This window comes from Equus asinus, chromosome 8 (genome assembly GCF_041296235.1).
Source record: "Equus asinus isolate D_3611 breed Donkey chromosome 8, EquAss-T2T_v2, whole genome shotgun sequence".
In the NCBI taxonomy this organism is placed as follows: Eukaryota; Metazoa; Chordata; class Mammalia; order Perissodactyla; family Equidae; genus Equus; species Equus asinus.
In genome coordinates this window covers 85,519,773-85,543,401 of record NC_091797.1, presented here as the reverse complement: position 1 = coordinate 85,543,401, position 23,629 = coordinate 85,519,773, and the positions used below count along the sequence as shown (strand labels likewise).

General features: G+C 40.9%; 1 protein-coding gene across 4 annotated transcripts in view; it reads left to right on the top strand.

The window, feature by feature from the left end:
* Positions 1-208: 208 nt before the first annotated feature.
* SPPL3 (signal peptide peptidase like 3) overlaps positions 209-23,629 on the top strand; it is a 121,198-nt gene continuing 97,777 nt past the window's right edge. For 2 of the 4 annotated variants that reach the window (XM_044775752.2, XM_014862470.3), the window contains exon 1: positions 835-998. In XM_044775752.2, the coding sequence (XP_044631687.1) occupies positions 973-998 (26 nt within the window). In that variant the 5' untranslated portion in view covers positions 835-972. Of the gene's footprint in view, positions 755-834; positions 999-1,239; positions 1,281-23,629 lie in introns of those variants that run through there. The other 2 variants (XM_044775751.2, XM_070516193.1) reach the window with 2 other exon arrangements.

Genomic DNA, 23,629 nt, shown 5'->3' with positions numbered 1-23,629 from the left:
GACCTCTCCGCGTGGGAAGGGGGCGGCCCCAGGCGGCGGGAGGCGGCCCAACCGCCAGAAGCCCAGCGAGCAACAGCCGCCTCGAACCGACGAACCCACAGCTCCGCGCATGTGCCCGGCGCGAGGGGCGGGGCGCGCGCGTCACGTGAGCGTGTTTTGTGCACGTGACCCGCACCGGGCCAAGGCTCGCCCCCGCCCCCTCCTGCCTCCCCTCGGCGGGTGTGAGCCGAGCGGCCTCACCTCACCGCCTAGCGCCCCCCTCAGCTGCCGCCGCTGCCGCCGCCGCCTCCACCCGCCAGCCATGTCCCCCGGCCGCCGCCGCCGCCGCCCGAGCGCCGCGCTCCCGCGGCCCAGCGCGCAGTGAGCGCGGGGCCCTCTCGCCGTTCGCCCGCCCCGGGGCCCCCTTGTTCTCCGCGCCGCCGCCGCCGCCGCCATGTTGGGTTTAGAGCCGCAGCGGAGCCGCCGCCGCCGCCGCCGGTGAGGGAGGCCGAGAGCGGAGCCCGCCCCGCCCCGGGGCCCAGGGAGCGGGGCCGCCTCGGAGCCCGGCCTCTCCCCGCCAGCCGCCTCCCCGGACGCCCGCCCGCCGTGCGTGCGAGCGAGCGAGCCAGCGAGCGAGCGCCGGGCCCCGGCCGCGCCTTCCGCTCCCGGCCCGAGCGAGCCCGCCGCCCGTGCGTTCCCCGCCGCCGCCGGGCCCGGCCGGAGCCTGCAGCGGAGCCCGCGGAGCCAGCGCCATGGCGGAGCAGACCTACTCGTGGTGAGTGCGGGGCTCCGGAGGCCGGGGCGCGGCGAGGGTGGGGGCCGGGGGAGCAGAGGAGGAGGAGGAACAGGTGCGCGGCGGGGGGGCGGCGGGTTGGGGGTGCACGCCCCCCTGGTCCCCGCCAGAGGGGGCGGCTGGCGCTCGGGGAAGGCGGTGGACGGCGGGGACCCGGCGTCCGAGAAGGGGGCTGGCGGAGGCGGCGGCGGCCGCGGCGGATGTCATCTGGTCTTGGGCGGAGCAGGTGATGGAGAAGGGGAGCATGACCCCGGCGGTGGGAAGCCCGCCGATGGGAAGTTGAATCCCACGGGCACCCCGGAACTGACTTGAGAGGGTGGCTCCTGGGCAGGAGGAATTGAAAGGGTGGAGAGAGGCGGGCCGGGGCAAAGGTGGGCCACTGGGCCGAGAGGAAGGTGGTGAGAACAGGTGATAAGAGGCTGAACTTGCAAGTTGTTTGAGAGGAGGAGCCGTCTCCACTGGGGCTGCTGCTTAGCACTGGCATGGGGAGTGAGGGAGAGTTGTTAAGGTGAGCAGAGGCCCAGCTGGGAGGGGAGGAGAACCGCGGAAGGAGAGGGTCTGGGGAACCACGGCGGGGAGTCCCTGGTGAAGAGGTTGGAGGGGGAGCCTGTTTGGAGAACCAAATTCCGGAAAGGAAGTCGTTGGTGACAGTGGGCATGGGCAGAATCTTTGTAAGGGGTGATGCTCTGTTCTTCAGAATTTTAAGTGGCGTGGTGCCTTAGGGCAAATATGGAGATGTGGGATCTGCAAGTTAGATCCACTTTTATAGGACTTTTAAAGTTATTAAATAGCTTGTTAAGGACTGAAAAGCGTACTGTGTAGTTTATGGAGTGAGAGCATAGCTATCCTGAGAAGGAGGGCCAAGGTTTGGGGAAAGGGGGATGAGAGGCCTCCCTTTAGCGTGCATGCATAGGTGGAGTATTTGCAGGAGGAGTTGAAAGCGTGATGATAATATCCGCGAAGAGTGGAAATGGGATTGTGGGGAGGAAGTAAGAGCTGGAGGGTGAGGAAGCAAGAAATGGATTGTAGGTGTGGGCATGGGAAGTCTGGTTGCAATCTAGACAATTGTTCGAAGATGGTTTACTCGTTGAAGCAGATGTGGTTTGGGACAGAACTGTAGGCTTTCTCTAAGAAAAGAGCGTAATGGAGTGGGAAAACCATGGCATTTGGAGTTGGAGGACTTAGTTCGGAGGTCTGGTTCACCACTAACTTGCTTTATAACTAGACAAGATAGTAAGTTCTCCATTCTTTTTTCCTTACCTAGGAAATAGGGGAATTAACCTTTTTCATAGGCTATAATGATTAAATGAATAACTTCACAAAGCATGTGGCAAACACTAAAGAGCTGTATTTTGTTATATTATAATTATCTTAGGGACCCAGCAAAGCAGTGGGTAATATCTGAAAATGAATAATTTTATTTATTTATTTTTTGAGGAAGATTAGTCCTGAGCTAACATCTGCTGCCAATCCTTCTCTTTTTGCTGAGGAAGACTGGCCCTGAGCTAACATCCATGCCCATCTTCCTCTACTTTCTGTGCGGGACACCTACCACAGCATGGCTTGTCAAGCGATGCCATGTCCGCACCTGGGATCCGGCTGGTGAACCCCAGGCCACCGAAGCAGAATGTGCGAACTTAACCGATGCGCCACCGGGCCGGCCCCTGAAAATGAATGATTTTAAGTAGAAAGCTTTCACTGAGTGGATGATTGGTGGTGGTTGGGGTTATGATAAGTCAGGAATTCACTGTGTCTTCTCATAGGGATAGAGGATTGGCGATTGAAGATGATAATTCAGAAGGGAGCTTCAGTGATGTATATACAATCTCAAAAAGAAAAGCGAGAGATTAAAGGAAAGTAATGCTAAAGGAAGAATTAAAATCTTGGTGAACAGTTGTGACTGCATGTGTTCTTTTTTTTTTTTTTAAAGATTTTATTTTTCCTTTTTCTCCCCAAAGCCGCCCGGTACATAGTTGTGGGTCCTTCTAGTTGTGGCATGTGGGATGCCGCCTCAGTGTGGCCTGATGAGCAGTGCTGTGTCTGCACCCAGGATCCGAACCGGCAAAACCCTGGGCCGCCTGAGCGGAGCACGTGACCTTAACCACTTGGCCGTGGGGCTGGCCCATATATGTGTATTTTTAAAAAGGTTAAAACTCGTTTGATAGTTCTGAGCAACAGTGAACTGCCTCTTACTGGCAGGTGATATGGAACAAAGCTGACAGAGGTTTCTCATGGACAGAGTAAGAAGTGAAGGTAGAGGCGCTGTTGTCCTACCTTGTGCTAACTCATCTTAACGCTGGCCCAGCTGAGAGGCCTGATAGCTGCTCTGCTGTTTTTACTGTCCTGTATAGAGGCCATGGATGATTGAAAGAGTAAACACAGTGGCCAAGAAATGGGGTAAATGAGAGTGTTTTACCAGGTAGGTTGGCCACACAGGTGTGTGATACTGGATGGCTCTACTAGTTAAGGGGGGATCATTTTGTCAAGTTCCAACAGTTTACAAGATTTACTCTACTAAAATACCTCCTTCGGTCTCAGCTCCATTTTCAGGCTGCCCTCTGTATCCGCAGGTTCTGCATCCATGGATTCACCCATGGATTGAAAGGCCTACGGTGGTTGCATCTATACTGAACATGTACCGACTTTTTTGGGTCATTATTCCCTGAACAATACAGTAAACAACTACTTATGTAGCGTTTACATCGTATCAGGTATTATAAGTAATCTAGAGGTGATTTAAAGTCTATGGGAAGACATGCCCAGGTTATGTGCAAGTACTACACCAGTATATGTAAGGGATTTGAGCGTCCGTGAATTTTGGTATGAATTTTGGAGGGGAGGGCGGGAACCAGTCCCCCACAGATAATGAGGGACGACTGTATTTGCTTTACAGGCAAAGAAGCTTCTTGAAGTCGACTGCTTAGCCCCTCAGTTTAGCATGTTTTGAGATAGAGAAAGCTTTTACATCATCTTGAGAGAGTGACATATGAGGGGAGAGGATTGAGAAACCAGGCAGCTTTCTAGTTCTTCCTGAGTCAACCGGATAATAACATAAAGAACTATCCGTGTGGCATATCATATACGCTCATTTAATCCTCACAAGTGTCTGAGGTAGGTTATCTTCCCCTGTTTTATGGAGGAGGAAACTGGCTCAGGCGGCCAAGTGATTTGTCCAAGATACTTCATCTGTGGTGATGCTTTATTTTGTTTGACCTGAATTCTCCCATCATTTTATTCACTCTCATTGAAGTATAAATATGGAAGAGGTGTTCCAAAAGTACATGTCAACTGAGTTTTGGGTTATCTATCATTTTGCAGTGTCTTTGTCACCGTTCCCTTGGTTTGTGCAAACAATCAAGATTTGATTTGTTTTTTTTTAAATAGACTTGCGCTTTATTTGTATGTGGCCTTTAGGAACATCAACGTTGTAGAGACTACTGTGGCAGTATAGATTTGTCTGAGGATGGAGTCAGTGAAGAATGTAGAAGCATATGAAAATAGGTCCCTTTAGGATTTTCATAGAATATGTGTAAATTATAAAACAAGATTGGCTATGAGTTGATAATTATGGAAGCTCTGATGAGTACATGGAGGTTTATTATTTTATTCTGTATACTTTTATCTTTTCGAACTTTTTTTTTTTTTTGAGGAAGATTAGCCCTGAGCTAACATCTTCCGCCAATCCTCCTCTCTTTTCTGAGGAAGACTGGCCCTGAGCTAACGTCTGTGCCCATCTTCCTCTTCTTTATACGTGGGACGCCTGCCACAGCACGGCTTGCCAAGTGGTGCCATGTCTGCACCTGGGATCTGAACTGGTGAACCCCGGGCCGCCAAAGCGGAACATGTGAACCCAACTGCTGCGCCACCAGGCTGGCCCCTCTGTATACTTCTACATCTTTAATTTTTTCCTAATAAAAAACCCTTATACGTAAGTTCATGCTCTTCTCTGGTTTCTTGTGCTTGCTTTCTTCCTAGCAAAGTATGTCAAAATCCTGTTACCCAACGGTCCAGCTCACATTCCACCTAGCTGTGAAGCGTTTTCTGACCACCCCAGTTGAAAGTGATGTCTTTATTTCTGATACTTGTAGTTCTGTTTGCGTCCCTCTCCTTCACTTTTCATGTGTGAATACCTCATCTCACTAGATTATTGTAAGCTCCTTGAGGTTAAGGATGCTATTACACTGCCCTGTGTCCTCTCATAGTGCCTAGCTCGTTGTCTTGCCCATAGCTCCTGCTTAGTAAATACTGAGTGATTGAATATGACACATTTGCAGGGTGGTTCATCCTTTGTTGAAAGAACATTAAATGTAAGGGGAAACTACAGATAGATGAGTGTTTGTAATCCATATACTTATAAAAGAGATCTTTGGGTAACTTAGTTTTCTGGTGTCTCAGTGCCTGGAAGAATGAGGAATGCTATCCCTTAATAAAGTTTTAAATAAAAGCTCTTGACAGAAGAAATTAAAATAATTGGTAGTAACACCATAAACTTTATCACAATTTAACCACAAGTTTCTGCTTGTATCCTTTTTATTCATAAACACTGAGGAGGTAAAAGAACGCATGTGACAACACAAATTGAAGGTGCTAGACTTTTATTTATTTGAGAAAAACACCCGTTCACTGTATATTTATGAGCAGATTTAGTGTAAGTTCTTTGAGCAACAGGAACTTGTCTTTTAATGGAGTCAGTGAGTAATTGTATATAACTGAACTTGAATCTTGGTAAAAATTACCTGTGTGTTAGGGTTGATGTTGGTGTAGAGGGAAAAGAAAGTCAGTCTGTGTGAACCTCATTCAGATGAATTTTGTTACCAAAGTAGTATCATCATAATTTATTGTGTGTTTTCTGTGTGCTAGGGCTTTATAAGCACTGCTGAGTAAGGAAACTGAAGCTCGAAAAGTTTAAGTAACTTGCCCAAAGATATAAGTGGTAAAGGGTTCAAAATCAAGACTGTTGGACACCAAGATTCTGATGTTGAATCTGTCTATTTCCATTTTCACAGTCACTACTACAAGCCAACCCTGTTTTGCATGAGTTCCCTATTAGCCTCCTCAGTGGGTTCCCTCCATTCTCCACAGAATGGCTATTCTTCTGAGTGACCTTTTTTTTTTTGAAAGATTGGAACCTGAGCTAACATTGCTTGCCAGTCATCATCATCTCTTTTTCTTCTTCTCCCCAAAGCCCCCCAGTACATAGCTGTGTATTCTAGTTGTAGGTCCTTATAGTTTTGCTATGTGGGACGCTGCCTTAGCATGGCTTAGTGAGTGGTGCTAGGTCTGGGCTCAGGATCTGAACCGGTGAAACCCTGGGCCGCTGAAGCCAAGCACCCGAACTTAACCATTCGGCCACAGGGCTGGTCCCCTGAGTGACCTTCTAACAATCTTAACTCAGATCATGTCAGTCCTCTGCTTTGAACTCTTCAGTGGCTTTTGGCCACACTTAGAATAAAATCCAAATTCTTTAGTATGGCTCTTCGTGGTCTCATTGTGTTTCTTAGGGATAACATACAATAAACAAACTAAAAATTACACAGGGGTAAGAGTCTTTATATTTTGGTACTGTGTCCACTGCCTGGCGTATAATAAGTTGTTGGTAAATACTTACTGAACAAATGGATGAGAATGCTTCCTCCTGGGCTACCTATCTTAAGATGTAATGTAAGGCCTGCATTATACTGAGGTGATACATTGTTGTGATAATGGACATTATCCTGTCAGGTATTTGTAAATAGTACTAAACCTGAGAATGAAAATGCAGATCTCTGGAACTAAAGGAAGGCACTTCTACTTTTGGATTACTGTTGTCTATCCTTGTATCTGTTGTGATCATATCTGGTTGTATTTTGTAATCATTGCATCTGCTAAAAGTTTTTCAGAGAAACTGTTTAGTTGAAAATCTGCGTCTAGCGTTATAGACTTTAGATTTGCTCATTTTTGAAATAGGTTTTGCCTGTAAAGTGCTATAATAATGTTTTGGTGATATGTGATTCAAACCAAATTAACCAAAGCTAAGATCGTTTTTCTCAATGTTTCTTATAAAGCCTTTGAGGGTAAAAAAAAAAAAAGCTGGGGAGTTTATAACCTTATCAGCTTGTAATTCATCAAGTAGTACTATGAATTAAAATGCCTAATATTCATGCATTTCTCAAAATAGATTTCTGTGTGATCATTTATTTTAGGGATGACAAATGCCGTTGAATTGAGGTGTTATATAGTTCTATAAAATTGTATTTTATTTCAACATTAATAATTTATTTAGTTTTCATCATTCTTACTGTTTCATCAAACCAGCTCATGAAAAATCAAGGGGCGTCCTGAGAAGAGAGAATCTAACCAAGGGCTGTTTTAGTTCACTATATTTGACATTGGAAGCTTTATGTGATTGCTGTCCCTGGCAGTAGATCCATAAGTATAATTGGATTTTTAAAATTCTATAATTTCTGGGTTTAATGGTTCCTTCTTAGGAGTTAAAGGAAAATATTGGTTTTAGTTGTGTGTATAAGTCAAGAAACATTTGCAACTTTGAGTTTCTATTGCGTATTTTCTAATCATCGCTAAGAGTTAGAGGGTGTCTAGAGGGGCTCCAGGTGATCAAATTCAATTTTTCAGGGAAAAATCTACAGTTAATCTCCATGGTCCTCACAGTGAATCGTTAGCTTTCACATTTTGCTGATGGATGTCACAAGAGCCACAGCTTAAAATAAAACAGACCCACTCATTTACTGTGATAAGACCAGATTGAGCCCCTAAGAAAAAGTTAGATTTGAAAATATTTTTAAGATATTAGACCAATGTATATGCCTAAACCTAATAGAGACCTAATAGGCAATCCTATTTCTTGGTTTATAGGGTTCACCCTAACCCGGTAGGTAAACTTGATAACTTGATCTCTACTTTGGAGTTCCAGTATTGATAATGAAGAACCACACTAAAGAATTTTTAAAAAGTGCATGAAAGTAGAGGTATGCCCTGGTTTGGTTTTTTTTTTTTGAGGAAGATTAGCCCTGAGCTAACATCCACCACCAATGCTCCTCTTTTTGCTGAGCAAGATTGTTCCTGAGCTAACATCTTTGCCAGTCTTCCTCTATTCTGTGTGGGATGCCAGGCATAGCATGGCTTGATAACTGGTGTGTAGATCCGTAACCAGGATCTGAACCAGCGAACTCTAGGCTGCTAAACCAGAGTGCGTGAACTTAACCGCTATGCCACTGGACCGGCCCCCTAGTTGTTTTTTTTTTTTTTTAAGATTTTATTTTTTTCCTTTTTCTCCCCAAAACCCCCCGGTACATAGTTGTATATTCTTCGTTGTGGGTCCATCTAGTTGTGGCATGTGGGACGCTGCCTCAGCGTGGTCTGATGAGCAGTGCCATGTCTGCGCCCAGGATTCGAACCAACGAAACACTGGGCCGCCTGCAGCGGAGTGCGCGAACTTAACCACTCGGCCACGGGGCCACCCCCCCCCAGTTGTTTTTTTTACCTGTTTGTGAATTATATTGAGTATAAATGGTCACTCAAAAAATATTCAATTCTGTCATTGCCACTCATTAAATTTTCATTTGAAATCCTAAGATGAGGATTTAATTCTGTTCTGGTTTCTTTGAATCAGGAGATCTTTAGTTTGAGGGTGATTTTCATCTCTGATTAGCTGTGACCTAGTCTTGTCTTAGACCCAGTGTTGTATTTTGTATAATGGTTATGCTTATCCTACTCCACAGGCTTGTTGTGAGGATTCAGTGAGATAATGTATGTGAAAATGCTTTGTAGATTGTTCAGTGCAATATAAAAGCAAGTTATTTGTTTTCTGCATTGTTAGACCCAGATAGGTTCCAGATAGAGTTCCTTACTACAGAAATGACTTTTCTCGTTTCACAATTTAACTGTCATTTAAACTTTAAGATGTCCATTCTAGTGAGAATTCTCTTGAGATGTCCAAATAGTACCATATAAAAAGAAATAGAAATAATAGTTTGCAAAATGTCATTGGTTTATATTGTTGCCTTTGAAGTGTGTTATAAGGTCACCTCCTTAGTCACAAGTCTCATAGTCCATTGCTACATTACACAAAACAAGGAAGAAAAATCATGAATTGAATAAAGGCTAAGTTTTTTTCGTAAGGTGGTTTTATTTTGGTCTTTTGAAGGCAGTTTCCCTCACAGTCTGCTCAAAGGAGGGAAGAGCCGTGGTGTGGATAATCCTAGTCTTTCTCTGGTTTTCTTTGGAACGCACAGGAAACTTTTCTACTCTAAAACGCCTGAGGAGGGGCTGTTAGCAGTTTCTTATCTACTTCCTTACTCCACACCAAATCAGCCAGGCACGCCCATTTCCCTTCATCTGAAGGCCTCAGATGGGCTTCACTCTTGACCTAAATAGGACATGTGTAGCAAAGTTTTGTCAGTTGTTTCTTCTACCTGGTTATACAGACGTTTTGACCTAAGTACCTTGCTTGACTTTGTTTTCTTGTTTCTTGGTCTTATATCTTAATTTTTGCCCCGAGTCTTGCTTGACCTTGCAAACTGGACTAAATCTTCAGGCCTTGCCTGACAAGGTTTAACTTTAAAACCTTTGACTGTATGCTCTGACTCAGTAACCGCTCAGAAATTTACATTCGTTTCTCAAAAATGCTTGCAGACATACTGCTGTTAGAAGTAAAAGTTAGTTTTAGAGGATGAATTCTCTTACTTATGCCATTGATTAGTGTAAGCACTAATACCTTAAAGATATTAAGGTCTACTACCTTAAAAATGTCTTCAAACATAGCGTTCATAGGGGCCCAGTCTAGTCTTATTATGGAAATGCCTCCTGGGACCACAGCTGGGCTAGCTAGATTTACTTAAAGATTGGAGATAAGGTCAGTTAAGCAAGAGGGAGAGTGTAGAGAGAACAGAATGGAAGACCAGAAGCTGAGGCTTGGGAAACTCAGAATTGAGAAGTGAGAGGAAGAGGAGTCAAAAGAAGCTTTATCAAAGGTCGGATAATTAGGAAAGTGCAATGGGGATGAAAGAGAGGGCCCAGAGGATGTTTAGGGGCAGGAGTGTAAAAATCTACAGGCTTCAAAGAGAATGAAGAAGAAAACAGGCCATTGAATTTGCAAAAGGAAGTCATTACTGAAAGTGCACTAATAAATAAAGATCAGAGTAGTGAGGGTGAAAGCCAACTTGGCGATGGGCAGTGAAGAAATACAGGCATCCTTTGGGGGCTAGCCGTTTGTTGAGAGATAAGATGTAAAAGACCTAAGGAAGGATGGCTGATACAGACGGCAGGGTCATAGAGGTCTTTTGTTTTTGTTTTATTTTTTAAATAAGGGAGAGAATTGTGGATTTGAAGCCAGGGAGAAGGAGAAATTGATCTTGGAAAGAGATGGTTTTTTACTGTAGTTTAAGTTTAGAGCTTTCTACTTTTTTTTTTTTTTTTAATCTTGGAGTTCAGTTAGAAGTTGCACAGAGAACGTAATGGGGAATGAATGCTTGGTGTGCACATTTAGTCTGTTTCTTTTGTCTTTACACTGTCTGTAGTTCACATTGTATTGCATTGGATGTCCTAGGGTTTGTTTTTTTTTAATTGGCTACAGTGTAAAATCCAACCTCTTCAGTCTGACTTTCAAAACAGTCTGGCTTTGTAACCCTACTTGCCTATATTTTCTCTAAAATACTTGTTATTTCAGCCAAACTGGATTACTCACTGTTTCCCCTTTTATTTAAATTGACTCGAATACCTGGTTATACCTGGTTACCCTTTCTCCCAAGTCTCTAAATGTATAATTCCTACCCATCTTTCAGCCAGCCCTGGTGGTCTATTGATTAAGCTTCGGTACTCTCACCACCACAGCTGGGTTTATTTCCCAGTCAGGGAACCATGTCACTCGTCTGTTGGTTGTCATACTGTGATGGCTATGTGTTGCTGTGGTGCTGAAAACTATACCAGTGGTATTTCAGATACCAGCAGGGTATTTATCATTTATCCCCAGTCGTCGTCTTCAACTTGACCACAGACTGACTGCTACCAATTAATTTATACTTTTATCTCCCAAGCAGACACTTGTTAAATACGTGACATATATTATTTTTTTAAAGTGGAGAAGCTTTGCTTTGTTTTTTGTTTTTGTTTTGCAAATAGCAACAGTTTAGGGGAAAAAAATCAGTAACATGCTCAGATTAAAATACTTTGCAGGAAACGTCCCTTGAGGTATGAGGAGCTATAGGCTATATGGAAGCTAGTTTCTGAGCAGTTTAATGTTTTCTCTCTCTGTTGTTATTATATCAGAAATTCATATTTTTTGTATTTAAGCTTTTGTTTAAAAAGCTGAAAATGTTTTTTAAAATAGTAACTTAAGCTTGCCTTCATCTTTTCTGTTTCTAAAAGACTGTTTTCTCTTTTAACTCACTTCTTGTCTCTTGTTTAATAATTATTAATCAGAAAGGGCTATTTTAAAAAATCTCTTGGCCTGGCGTGTGCATATTTTAAATTTTGTAGATACAGCAGTGCCTCGGTCTAAGGTCAGAATTAAATAACCTAGTCATCTGAAATAGGCATTAACCAGAAGTTTGGGGGCTTAGGAGTTTATTTTTGTTTTTGAACCTTTGCATGCTGTGCATGGAGAAAATAACCTAAATCTAAGGATGATGTAGTAGGCTGGTATTCATGGATAGCAAAGGTTCTAAAAGCCGAGACTAAAGGTTATCAACCAACTTAGAAAAAAGGGACTTAGTAGAAGTAGGAGAGAACAGTGTAACAGCAGATGTGAAGCAAAGGCGACGGTTAGAGACTCAGACATCAGGAAGCTTCAGGGAGTGAGACCAATAACAACTTTTTAAAAGATTTGCCGCCTCTTCATTCCCGTCTTTGTTCCTGGATGACCTTCTTGGTGTGCACTTAGTACACTGCACTTGCTTCTTTCAGTTGTTGATTTCCTTTTTCATCTGCTTGTCAAGTTTTTTGTTTTGTTTTGTTTTTAAGATTGGCACCTGAGCTAACAACTGTTGCCAATCTTTTTTTGTTTTTCTGCTGCTTCTCCCCAAATCCCCTCAGTTCATAGTTGTATATTTTAGTTGTGAGTCCTTGTAGTTGTGGCATATGGGATGCCGCCTCACCCTGGCCTGACAAGTGGTGCCATGTCCGTGCCCAGGACCCGAACCAGTGAAACCCTGGGCCACCGAAGCGGAGCACAGGAACTTAACCACTCGGCCACGGGGCTGGCCCCTGCTTGTAAAGTTTTGAGGACATGAATTATATTTTGTTCATGTCTTTATTGTCAGTTTTTTGGCACATAGTTTATTTAAATGTCTTATTCTGTATTGGATTAAAAATAATAATAACCCTAAAAACGTAATATTAGGAAGCTAGAAGAGTATGTGATGTCTTAAATTGCTCTGAACCCTCACTTAAAGAGCTTGAAGGGACATGCGTCAAATATGGTGTGAGGTATGTAGATGACTCCCTTATGCTGAGTAAATGAAACTATATTATTCAAGGTGTTAGGCTGGACCTACCTTGATAATCACTGTTTAATCTATGAAACCTCTTCAAAATGCAGTGGGAGAATTGGTTACTGTATTGGTTAGCTATTGCCATGATAATACTACATAACAAGTTACCCCAAAACTCAGTGGCTTAAAATAGCAATCAGTCTCCAGATTGGCTAGAGGCAGCTTTGCTTCTTGCCTCGTATCTGTGAGTCATCTAGTGGCTCTGCTTCATTTATGTTCGTTTTGGGGCCCAGACTGAATGGGCAGCAGCTACCCAGGGAAGTTCTCATGACAGTGGGAGAAGCACAAGAGGGCAAGTGGAAACCTGCAAGACACCTTGAGGCTCAGGCTCAGAACTGGCACACTACCATCTCTGCTTCATTCTTTTGGCCGAAGCAAGTCATATGGTGGAAACCAAAGACAAGGAGCCACAAAACTGTATCTCGCCCCTTTTGTGAGAGCTGCTGCAAAATCACATGGCTAAGTAGTAGATTCAGGGAGGGGTGAAGAATCAGGGCCCGTAATGTCGTCAGCCACAGTTGAGGTTCCCTCTCCCCTTTCGTATGGCTAGTTATCACTTTTTCATTCTATTCTAAAATGAAGCATTTTATATCATCAGAGTTCATATAGGTCTCTTTCTATAGCACTGTGGTTTTCATTCTAATGTTGTAAATTTTTTAAAGAGCTTTTGTGAGATAGAATTCACGTACCATACAATTCACTCATTTAAAGTATACAATCCGGGGGCTGGCCCCGTGGCCGAGTGGTTAAGTTCGCGCGCTCCGCTGCAAGCGGCCCAGTGTTTCGTTGGTTTGAATCCTGGGCGCGGACATGGCACTGCTCGTCAGACCACGCTGAGGCAACGTCCCACATGCCACAACTAGAAGGACCCACAACGAAGAATATACAACTATGTACTGGGGGGCTTTGGGGAGAAAAAGGAAAAAATAAAATCTTTAAAAAAAAAAATAAATAAAGTATACAATCCAGTGGTTGTTGGTACGTTCACAGAGTTGTGCAGCTATCACCACAATCAATTTTAGAACATGTTTTTTAATCTCAAAAGAAACTGTGTACTCATTAGCAATTACTCTCTTCCTGTCCCAGCCCCTGGCAGCCACTAATGTCCTTTTGGTTTCTGTGGATTTGCCTATTTCATGTAAGTGGAATAATACAATACAGTGTCTTTTGAATTCTTTCATTTAGCATAATGTCTTCAAGGTTCATCCTTGTAGCATGTATTAGTGTTTCGTTCCTTTTTATTGCTGAATAATATTCTACTGTATGTATGTACCACATTCTACTTATCCATTCATCATTTGATGGTTGTTTGGGTTGCTTTCAACTTTTTGTCTATTATGAATAATGCTGCTATGAACATTCTTGTAGAAGGTCTTGTGCAGATGAATGTTTACATTTTTCTTGGGTAAATACCTAAGAGTGGAATTGCTGGCTCATAGGATTTCTCTATGTTTAACATTTTAAGGAACTGCCAAACTGTTTTCCAAAACGGCTGCACCATTTTTCCTTCGCACCAGCAGTGTGTCAGGGTTCTGATTGCTCTACATCCTCAGCAGCATTTGTCCTTGTTCATCTTTTTTATTATAGCCATCCTAGTGGGTGTGAAGTGTTTTTTATTTGTGTAATGTCTATACTTAAGGGTTTATAGAGGGAAAAACCAGTGGTTTAAAATGTTAGATCTGTTTGTTCTTAACAGTGTAGAACCAAAGTTGAACCTCAGTTTTAGTCACTTAAAAATCTAGCATTGAGAAAAAAAATAGAATCTTTTGGCTCACAGATTTTTCTTCAGGTTACTCCTTATTTCTTTTACATGCTAGAATCATTTAGGAAGAAATTAGTGTCAGATGATTGTTAAACTAGTTTCTTCCCTTTGGGTAAGTGAATGACCAAATTACTCTGGCAACCTGCTGCAGCATCCGAGTCCTGGTTTCATGACTGAAGGGTTGTTTTTTGGGGGGCAGCACGGGGGCGGGAGGAGGGAAGTTCTCCTTATCTCTTCTTTGTCGGGAAGGTAATCACCAGAGGAATTAGTTGTAAAATAGGACATTTTCTGGGGAAGTACTGTTCAATAAAATATGTGAGGCACATCTGTAATTTAAAGTTTTCTAGTAGCCACATTAAAAAGTAAAAAGGAACAAGTGAAATTAATTTTAATAATGTAGTTTAACCCAGTATGTTAAAAATATTTATCCTATCATTGTATGTAATCATTACAAAAATTAACAAGATATTTTACATTTCTTTTGGTACAAAGTCTTCTCAATTCAGACTAGCCACATTTCAAGAGCTCAGTGGCTACATGTGGCTAGCAGCTATTGTATCGAACAACACAATCCTGGAGGTCTAAGAGCTTATGATCTAGATTTCTGGTTGCATATACGATGATCTGTGTATCTTTAGGAAAACCAAATGAGGACTTGATCGGCCCATATTTCTGGTTCTTTGATTTTATGTTGTTACTGCATGGAAGAGGGTCTTTAGAGGGATGTAGAGAGGTAACCTCCTTACAAGTCCATTTTTGGTTGTGAGTAGAGATTAGTTAGCAGGAGGAAGGAAAAAATTGGTTTCTCTTATCATTAAGGATGGTACTAGGTTCTATAGTTCTTAACAAATGAAAGAAATCTGTTGTAACTGCTACCGTTTGGTCATTATTCTAATTGTTCTCTGTGTTCAGGGTCTGCTTTGGCCTGTTTTTTTTTTTTAAAGATTTAATTTTTTGCTTTTTCTCCCCAAAGCCCCCCTGTACATAGTTGTATATTCTTTGTTGTGGGTCCTTCTAGTTGTGGCATGTGGGATGCTGCCTCAGCGTGGTTTGATGAGCAGTGCCATGTCCGTGCCCAGGATTCAAACCAACGAAACACGGGGCTGCCTGTAGCGGAGCACGCGAACTTAACCACTTGGCCACGGGGCCAGCCCCTGGCCTGTTCTTTATCAGTTATATACTGCTTGTACTGTTTGACCACATAGCTCACTTGGTTAGACAGACTAAGGTTGTAGATTTTATCTCTGTAATTAATGAATGACTTTGTGCCTGCTGGGGCTCCACTACGGTGACTAAAGCAGAACAAACATGCTCCTCTCTCTTCCCTGAGTTTACACTTGTGTTAGAGACTGCTGGTATTTGCTGGGTCAAATGCCGGCAAATGTAATTAAGACATCTTGGAGAGAAATTTCAGAGTAGGCCATAGTAAAGACTGTGTGTCCCAATTAATCGTTTGATTACTAGAGGGACTGAATTTGGTCAAAAGTGTCTTAATATTTGAGTGTCTTTACTCATAGCTTTTTTGCATCCATTGAGATGATCATATGGTTTTTTATCTTGATATGGTAAATTACACTGATTGATTTTTGAATGTTAAACCAATCCAGCATTCCTGGGAGCATGATGTAATATGCTCTTTCTGTGTGGCAAGATGTGCTTTGCTCAAGTTTTGTTCCAGATTTTTGCATCTATTTTCACGAGGTATATTGACCTGTGATTCTCTTGTAATGTCCTTGGCTTTGATATCAGGGTAATGCTGGTCTCGTTAAATGAGTTGGGAAGTGTTTCCTCCTCTTCTAGAAGAGTTTGTGTAGAATTGGTAATATTTCTTCCTTTAAATGGTTGATAGATCACCAGTGAAGGATCTGGGCCTGGAATTTTCTTTATAGAAAGATTGTTAGCTATTAATTAAATTTTGTTACCAGATACTGAGGTTTATTAATTTTATCTGTTTTCAAAGAATCACTTTTGGTTTTTATTGCTTTTTCTCTTGTGTTTTTCTTTCTGTCGTATTGATGTCTGCTCTTACATTATTTCCTTCCTTCTTGCATTTTATTTGCTTTTCTTTTTTCAGTTTCTCAAGGTGGAAGCTTAGATCATTGATTTGAAACCTTTCTTCTTTTTCCAAGATAAGCAGTTAAAGCTATAAATTTACTCCTAAGCACTTTTTATAGCTGAATTTATTCATCCCATAAATTTTGATCTTTTTAATTTTCATTCAAGTCAAAATATTTTAAAATTTCTCTTATAGTCTCCTTTGATTCATGGCTTATATATTTAGAAGTGTATCTTTCTATTAACTAGTTTAACTCTCTTATAGTTACAGAACATGCTTTGTATTATTTCAGTCCTTTTAAATTTGAAGGAGTTTTTGTTTGATTGGTTTTGGTGGTTTTTTTTTCAGTGATCCAGAGTATGGTCCATGTTGGTGAATGTTTTAGGTACACTTGAAAATAACGTGTATTTTGCTGTTGTTGAGTGAAATACTATATAATATCTGTTAGGTCAAGTTGCTTAGTAATGTTCAAATCCTTGCTGGGTGTGTGTTGTTTTCTTTTTTTGAAAGGTTGGCACCTGAGCTAACATCTGTTGCCAATCTTCTTCTTTTTTTTTTTTTTCCTCCTCCTTCTCCCCAAAGCCCCTCAGTACATAGTTGTATACTCTAGTTGTAGGTCCTTCCAGTTCTGCTGTGTGGAACGCCACCTCAGCATGGCTTGATGAGTAGCACTAGGTCTGCGCCCAGGATCTGAAGCGGCAAACTCTGGGCTGCCGAAGCAGAGCAAACGAACTTAACCACTTGGCCACGGGGCCAGCCCTGCTGGTTATGTTTTTATTCTGTCAGTTACTGAGAAAGGTGTGTTGAAGTTTCCAACTTTAATTACTTTTTCTATTTCTCCCTTCAGTTCTGTGAGTATTGAAGCTCTATTATTAATTGTGTACATATTTAGGACTGTTACATCCTTTTGATGAATCAACTCCTCTATCACTGTGTAATATCCCTACTAATATTCCATATTCCAAAGTCTACTCTCCTGGTATTTATACCATTCCAACTTATTGTCTGCATGGTATATGTATATTTTTCCATCCTTTTACTGTTGATCTATTTGTGTCTTTATATTTAAACTGTGTTTCTTGTTGATAGCCTGTGGTTAGGGCTTACTTTTTTATCCAATTTGGCAACCTTTGCCTTTTAATTGAAGTAGTTAGGCCATTTACATTTACTATAATTATTGATATGCTGGTATTAAATGTATTTTCTTTCTTGCTATTCGTGCCGTTGTTTCTTCCCCCTTTCCCATTTTTCTTATCTTTTTTTTTTTTACATTTGGTGAGTGTTTTTATGATTCCATTTTATCTTCTTTTTTGGTTTACTAGCTTTATGTTGTTTTATATTTTTTGTGGTTGATATAGGGTTTACTGTATATATCTTTAATTTATCACCATCTGTGTTGAAAGTGTTATACTACTTCACCTATAACTTAAGGAATTTATAATGGTGTACTCTAATTTTTCCCACTCCAGTTACTTTCATGGCATAAGAAGCCACTAGTAACTTAGTGCCTTAAAACTATTCATTTTGCTAACCTATTCTGTGGGTCAGGCGTTTGAATGGGGCACAGTAGGGACAGTTTGCCTCTGTTCCCTGTGTCTGTGGCCTCTGCTGAGGCAGCACAAAGCTGCAGACTGGGATTATCTGAAGCTTTGCTCACTCACATGTCAAGCAGTTGATGCTGGCTGATTCCTTAGCTTAGCCTATTGGCCAGAACTCATACACATGACCTCTTTATATGGCCTAAGTTTTCTTACAGTCTGGTAGCTGGGTTCCAAAGGCAAGTATCCTAACAGAAAAGAGCCAAGTAGAAATATTTTGCATTTTATGATTTAGCCGTGATCTTGAGTTATGCACTGTTACTTCTGCTATATCCTCTAGGTGGATACAGTTACAAGGGTCTGCCCAGATTCAAGGAGAGGGACAGTGGGACCCCCACTCCCCCACCCACACATCTTGGTGGAGGAATATCAGTGGTACATTGAAAGTGTAGCATGTGGGTTGAGTTGGGAGGCAGCCTTTGGAAAATATAGTCTACCATGCTTTTGCATGTCTGTGTTATGTTTATAAGATGTTTTAATTCTTTGTATGTTGTAAACATGACAGTATATTATTTTGTTTTAAGCATATGTCTTATAGTTACCATTTTTTCCACACTCTGTTTCTTTTTGTAGATCCACATTTCCATCTGGTATTATTTTTCTTTTGTGTGAAGAACTTCCATTAACATTTCTTGTAGTAGGAGTCTGCTCATGGTGAATTCTCTCAGCTTTTATTTGTCCAAAAAAGTCTTTGTCTTCATATTTGAAAATGATTTCACTGCATATCGTTAAAAAACAAAATTGATTTTAGTAAATTTGAAGATCTAGTTGGCTTTACTCAACAATTCATGAATCAGGCAGCATCTTATCCAGCAAATAGAATCTCTAAGGAGCTGTACAAAATGAAAGGCTTTTATAAGCAGAAGAAAGGAGAGCAAGGAAGTTATTCTAGCAAAGAGTGGATTGTTTCCGGCAAGGCCACCTTCCTTTGGGGGAAGGCAGGGGTCTGTCAGCCGGATTACCTCACTAGTGCTGACCGGATAATTCCAGATTGACTGGTTAAAGTTTGCATCCCTGAGAGCGGCTGAAACTGCAGTTTTAGTTTAGGTATTAAGTCTTGGTTTGCTGACGTGAGGCTTAGCACAAGTGACTCCATTTTGGGCCTGTTGTCTCTTTTTTAATAGTATAGATTTTATGTTGATTTTTTTTTCTTCAGGATTTTAGGATCCTCCATTTTTTCTTCCCTGCACAATTTCTAATGAGAAGTCTGCTTTCATTTTTATCTTTGTTCCCTTTTGAGTAGTGTGGCCTTTTCCCACTGGATGCTTCAAGTTTCTGTTTTTACCACTGGTTTTTAGCAATTTGATTATGATGTGCTTTGGTGTTTTCTCCTTTAAGTTTCTTTGTGTGGGGCTTGTTGAGTTTCTTGGATCTTGGGTTTATAGTTTTCATCAAGTATGTCAAATTTTCAGCCATTATTTCTTCAAATATTTTTTCCTGCTCTTCTTTCACCCTTTCTGGACTCTAGTTCACCCGTGTTAGATCACTGGATAGTGTCCCCCAGGTTACTGAGGCTCTGTTCTTGTTTTTTTTGTTTTCTTTCAGTCTTTCTCTGTGTGGATAGTTTCTATTCCTGTATCCTCAAGTTCACTGATATTTTCTTCTATGATGTCTTATCTATTATTCCCATTCAGTATATTTCTCATTTCAGGTAGTATAGTTTTTAATCTCTGTAAGTTCCATTGGTCTTTTAAAAAAAGTGTATTTCTCTTCTTTCCGCATCGTGTTCCTATGAACCGTATTTATAATGTCTGTTGCAGCATCTTTGTCTTCTAATTCCATTATGTGTATTTTTTATGGTTCTGTTTTGATGAATTAACTTTTCTTCTGGATATGGGTCATCTTTTCCTGCTTCTTTGTATGACTGGACATTGCGAATTTTACATTTTATGTTTTTGGACACTGAAGTTTGCTATATTCCTTTACACATTGTCATACAGCTAAGTAACTTTTGGATAGGTTTGATCCTTGTGAAGCTTGCTTTTAAGGTTTTTATGGCTGTTCTTGGCTGTGTGTGAGCTCTGGGAATTGTTGGGCTGTGACTTTTTGGTAGTTTGTTCCCTGCCCTTGGGGAGAAGGTTTCACTTGCAAATTTGAGATTCTAGGGAACCACCTTGCAGATCTCCAGAGCTCTCTGTGCTTGCAGCTCCTTGCAGGACTTTGTCCTGCAAATTCTAGCTGCATCACCTTCCCCCAACCCTGTAGTCTCCTCAGTGCAGTCAGACCCCTGCCTTCTGATTCACTGGTCTGTCCCTGCAGTGAGGCCTGGACGTTGCCTCCAGGCAGTAAATTTCATAGAATTTACCCTCTGTTTCCTTTCTCTCTCTCTCTCTCTCTCTCTCTCTCTCTCTCTCGCTCTCTCGCTCTCTCGCTCTCTCGCTCTCTCGCTCTCTCGCTCTCTCGCTCTCTCGCTCTCTCTCATCTCAATGTCTAAAAACTATTTTATGTATTTTGTTTGGTTTCCTAGTTTACAATAGGAGGGCAATTCCTGTAGAAATTACAACTTCATGTTCAGAATTGGAAGTTTTCCTGTTTACATTCTATTAATACTTTCAATGATTTATCAATTTTGTTTGCCATCAGTTCTGTCAATTTTACTTTCTAATTTTCCAGCTTTATTTTTTCCCATATCTAATCTTCTTTTAAAATTGTGGAGATTTACCATTTTAGCCATTTGTAAGTGTACAGTTCTGTGGCATTAAGTACATTCACATTGTTGTGCAACCATCACCACCATCCCTCTCCTGAACTTTTCATCTTCTCAAACAGGAACTACATACCCATTAAACACCTAACTCATGTTCCATCCACCCTCTCCTTAGGCCTTGAAAACCACCATTCTACTTTCTGTCTCTATGAATTTAACTACTCTAAGTACCTCATATAAATGAAATCATACAATATTTGTCCTTTTGTGACTGGCTTATTTCGTTTAGTATAGTGTTTTCAAGATTCGTCCATGTTGTAGCATGCGTCAGAATTCCCTTTCTTTCTTTCTTTCTTTCTTTCTTTTTTTTGGGTGAGGAAATTGGCCCTGAGCTAACATCTCTTGCCTATCTTCCTCTTTTTGCTTGAGGTAGATGGTCCCTGAGCTAACATCCATGCCAGTCTTCCTCTACTTTGTATATGGGATGCTGCCACAGCTTGGCTTGATGAGCAGTATGTAGCTCCACGCCCAGGGTCTGAACCTGTGAACCCTGGGCTGCCAAAGCAGAGCATGCAAACTTAACCACTACACCACTGGGTTGGCCCCTCCCTTTCTTTTTAAGGCTGAATAATATTCCATTGTATGGATGTACCACGTTTTGTTTATTCATTTGTCCGTTAATGGACATGGGTTTCCCCATTTTGGCTATTGCAAATATGGCTGTGAACATGGCTGTACAAATATCTGCTTGAGTTTCTGTTTTTGATTTTTCCCAGCCTTATTTTTGTTTGTTTTTGCTTCTGTTTTTCTTTATATTGTTATTTTGCTTTTATTTTGAATCTGCAGATATATTCTTTCCTTCTTCTTTGCCAATATAATAAAACGAAACATTTCTTTTACAATGTATGTCCTAAAAGTTGAGAGGTATAGTTCTTTTAAAGTTGTAAAACATTTTCATTTATTGCCTACTTTTTAGAGTTTTTAAAGATTTTCAGAGTAAACCAGCTAAACATTTTTGGTTACATTTGTTTGAAAACAGTATGAAACCTTCAATGGCTTTATCTGACTATTTGACAAATTTTCACTTTGGACAATGTGCTCGTAGTGAGTAGTTTGCTGCTCCAATAAAATCCAATTTTCAGATAATTCTGTTTTTGGATTCTGAGCTGTATATCTGAAATCACATTCAAAATTCTTTTGTTCCAGAACATATATACCCATTCTGGTTTGTACGCAAACCACATTTAATTATATATATTTGTGATATGCTTAGATGTAGTATTTGTTTCTATTTTTATAACTACTTTTAAGTTGATCCGTTATAGTGAATTGTAGCTACAAAAAAATACTGTGTAGTAGCAAAAATGCTAATTTAAGAAGTAAATAGTAACATGCAAATAATTTTTAAATATCCTAGCCTGGTTCCTTAGCTCAGCAGTTCTCAGCTAGGATAGTGCTATCTTCTCTGGGGTGGGGGTAGGGGGGCATTTTTGATTGTCACCATACTGGAGCTTATTGCAGGCATTTTGTGGGCAGGGGCTAGGTTTGCTAGATGTCTTACGTTATGCAGGACCATGCTGTAAAATGAATAACTGTTCTGTCTTGTATGATATTTGAAGCTCCTGTAATTACCTAAGTCTAAAATATTTTAATATAAACACAAAGCATTTTTACGTGATGTTAATATACATTTCATTCTATGAATGCAGCTGCCCTGTATGTCAAGGGGTGAGTAATGTCCTTTCATTTAGAGCTTTACCAAGAGTTGTTTACCATTTTTGAAAAATGCATCACAGCTCTACCCCTCATAGCATTTTAGTCACCATTTCACATACCTGATTTGGTCTGTCACGTTCAGGGTGATTCTGTATATTGGTGCAGGCATCTTACTGTATCATGATATCTTCTAGTGTATTCATGCTCAAGTGTTACGTATTGAATAGTGTTTTATTATGAATTAATTTCCTTTTCTTTCTCCTTCATATTATAGTTAGGGCGTTAACATTATGTGGATAGGTAAGTTGTCAATTAATATAATTTCAAGGTAATAAAAGGGACTGTTAAAAGAGTTTATTATAATCAGGAGGTTTTGAGTCTGATAAGCTTGGAGCCACTGAGTTGGTTGAATTACAGCAGAGGGAACTGAGCTGCACAGTCCCTGTGGCACACACGCAGCCTTAAATATCGCTTCAGTATTCATATAATATTACCTTTCAGATATGTGTGAAAATATTATTTTATAAATTTTGCTTGAAAATTAACCACACCATCTGTCTCTTGGCCACTTGATGAATGATTGGGCAATCCTAATGGTCCATGGACTACACTTTGAGAAACAATGCTATATTTCTTATTTTGCTTTTATATATTGACCTTATTACTGTTTTTGCTCTGTCCTCTGCTTTGTCAGATATAATTTTCACTCCCAAGACTGTTTTTTGTTTTAAAATTAAAAAAAAATTTATTAAGGGATATAATTGACATACAACATTGTGTTAGTTTCAGGTGTACTCCGAGACACTCTATTTTAGTTCACTGCTAAAGTCTGCCCTCACCTTTAGTTTACCTTTTGCAAACAGTGTGTTGTTAAATTTAGATTTTAATTCGTTCTGAAATGACTTTTTATAAGGATATCTGATCATTTGCATGTATTACTATAATTTTTTACATGTGAATTATCTAATATCATAATTTCTCAACTGTAGGATGAACTTTTTTCAGTACTTTTAAACATTTTTGATGTGCCTTTGCAGTCCTTAATGGCAAAAGAAATTCGCCACGTACTGGAGGATTACTTTGTACTGCAGATGTCATTGCCTGCGTAGCTATACATTTAGCCATGTGTAGAGGCGTCTTTTCACCCATTTGTCACCTCTATAAATTTATTCGCACTGACAACATTACATGTGGCTGACTTTTTTTTTTTTAAAGATTTAATTTTTTTCCTTTTTCTCCCCAAAGCCCCCCGGTACATAGCTGTACATTCTCAGCTGTGGGTCCTTCCAGCTGTGGCACGTGGGACGCTGCCTCAGTGTGGCTCGATGAGCTGTGCCAGGTCCGTGCCCAGGACTCGAACTGACAAAACAGTGGGCCCCCTGCAGTGGAGCGCACGAACTTAACCACTCGGCCACGGGGCCAGCCCTCTACGTGTGGCTGAATTTTAAGTTAAATGTAGATATATAATTTGTGTTATACTTCTTCAGAAGGAATATGATACAAGGATTATTTTATGTGTAGGAAATAGCCTGTACTAAGACGGGTAATATAATTAAAAGCAATAGAAATAGCTAAATCCTTGGAACACATCG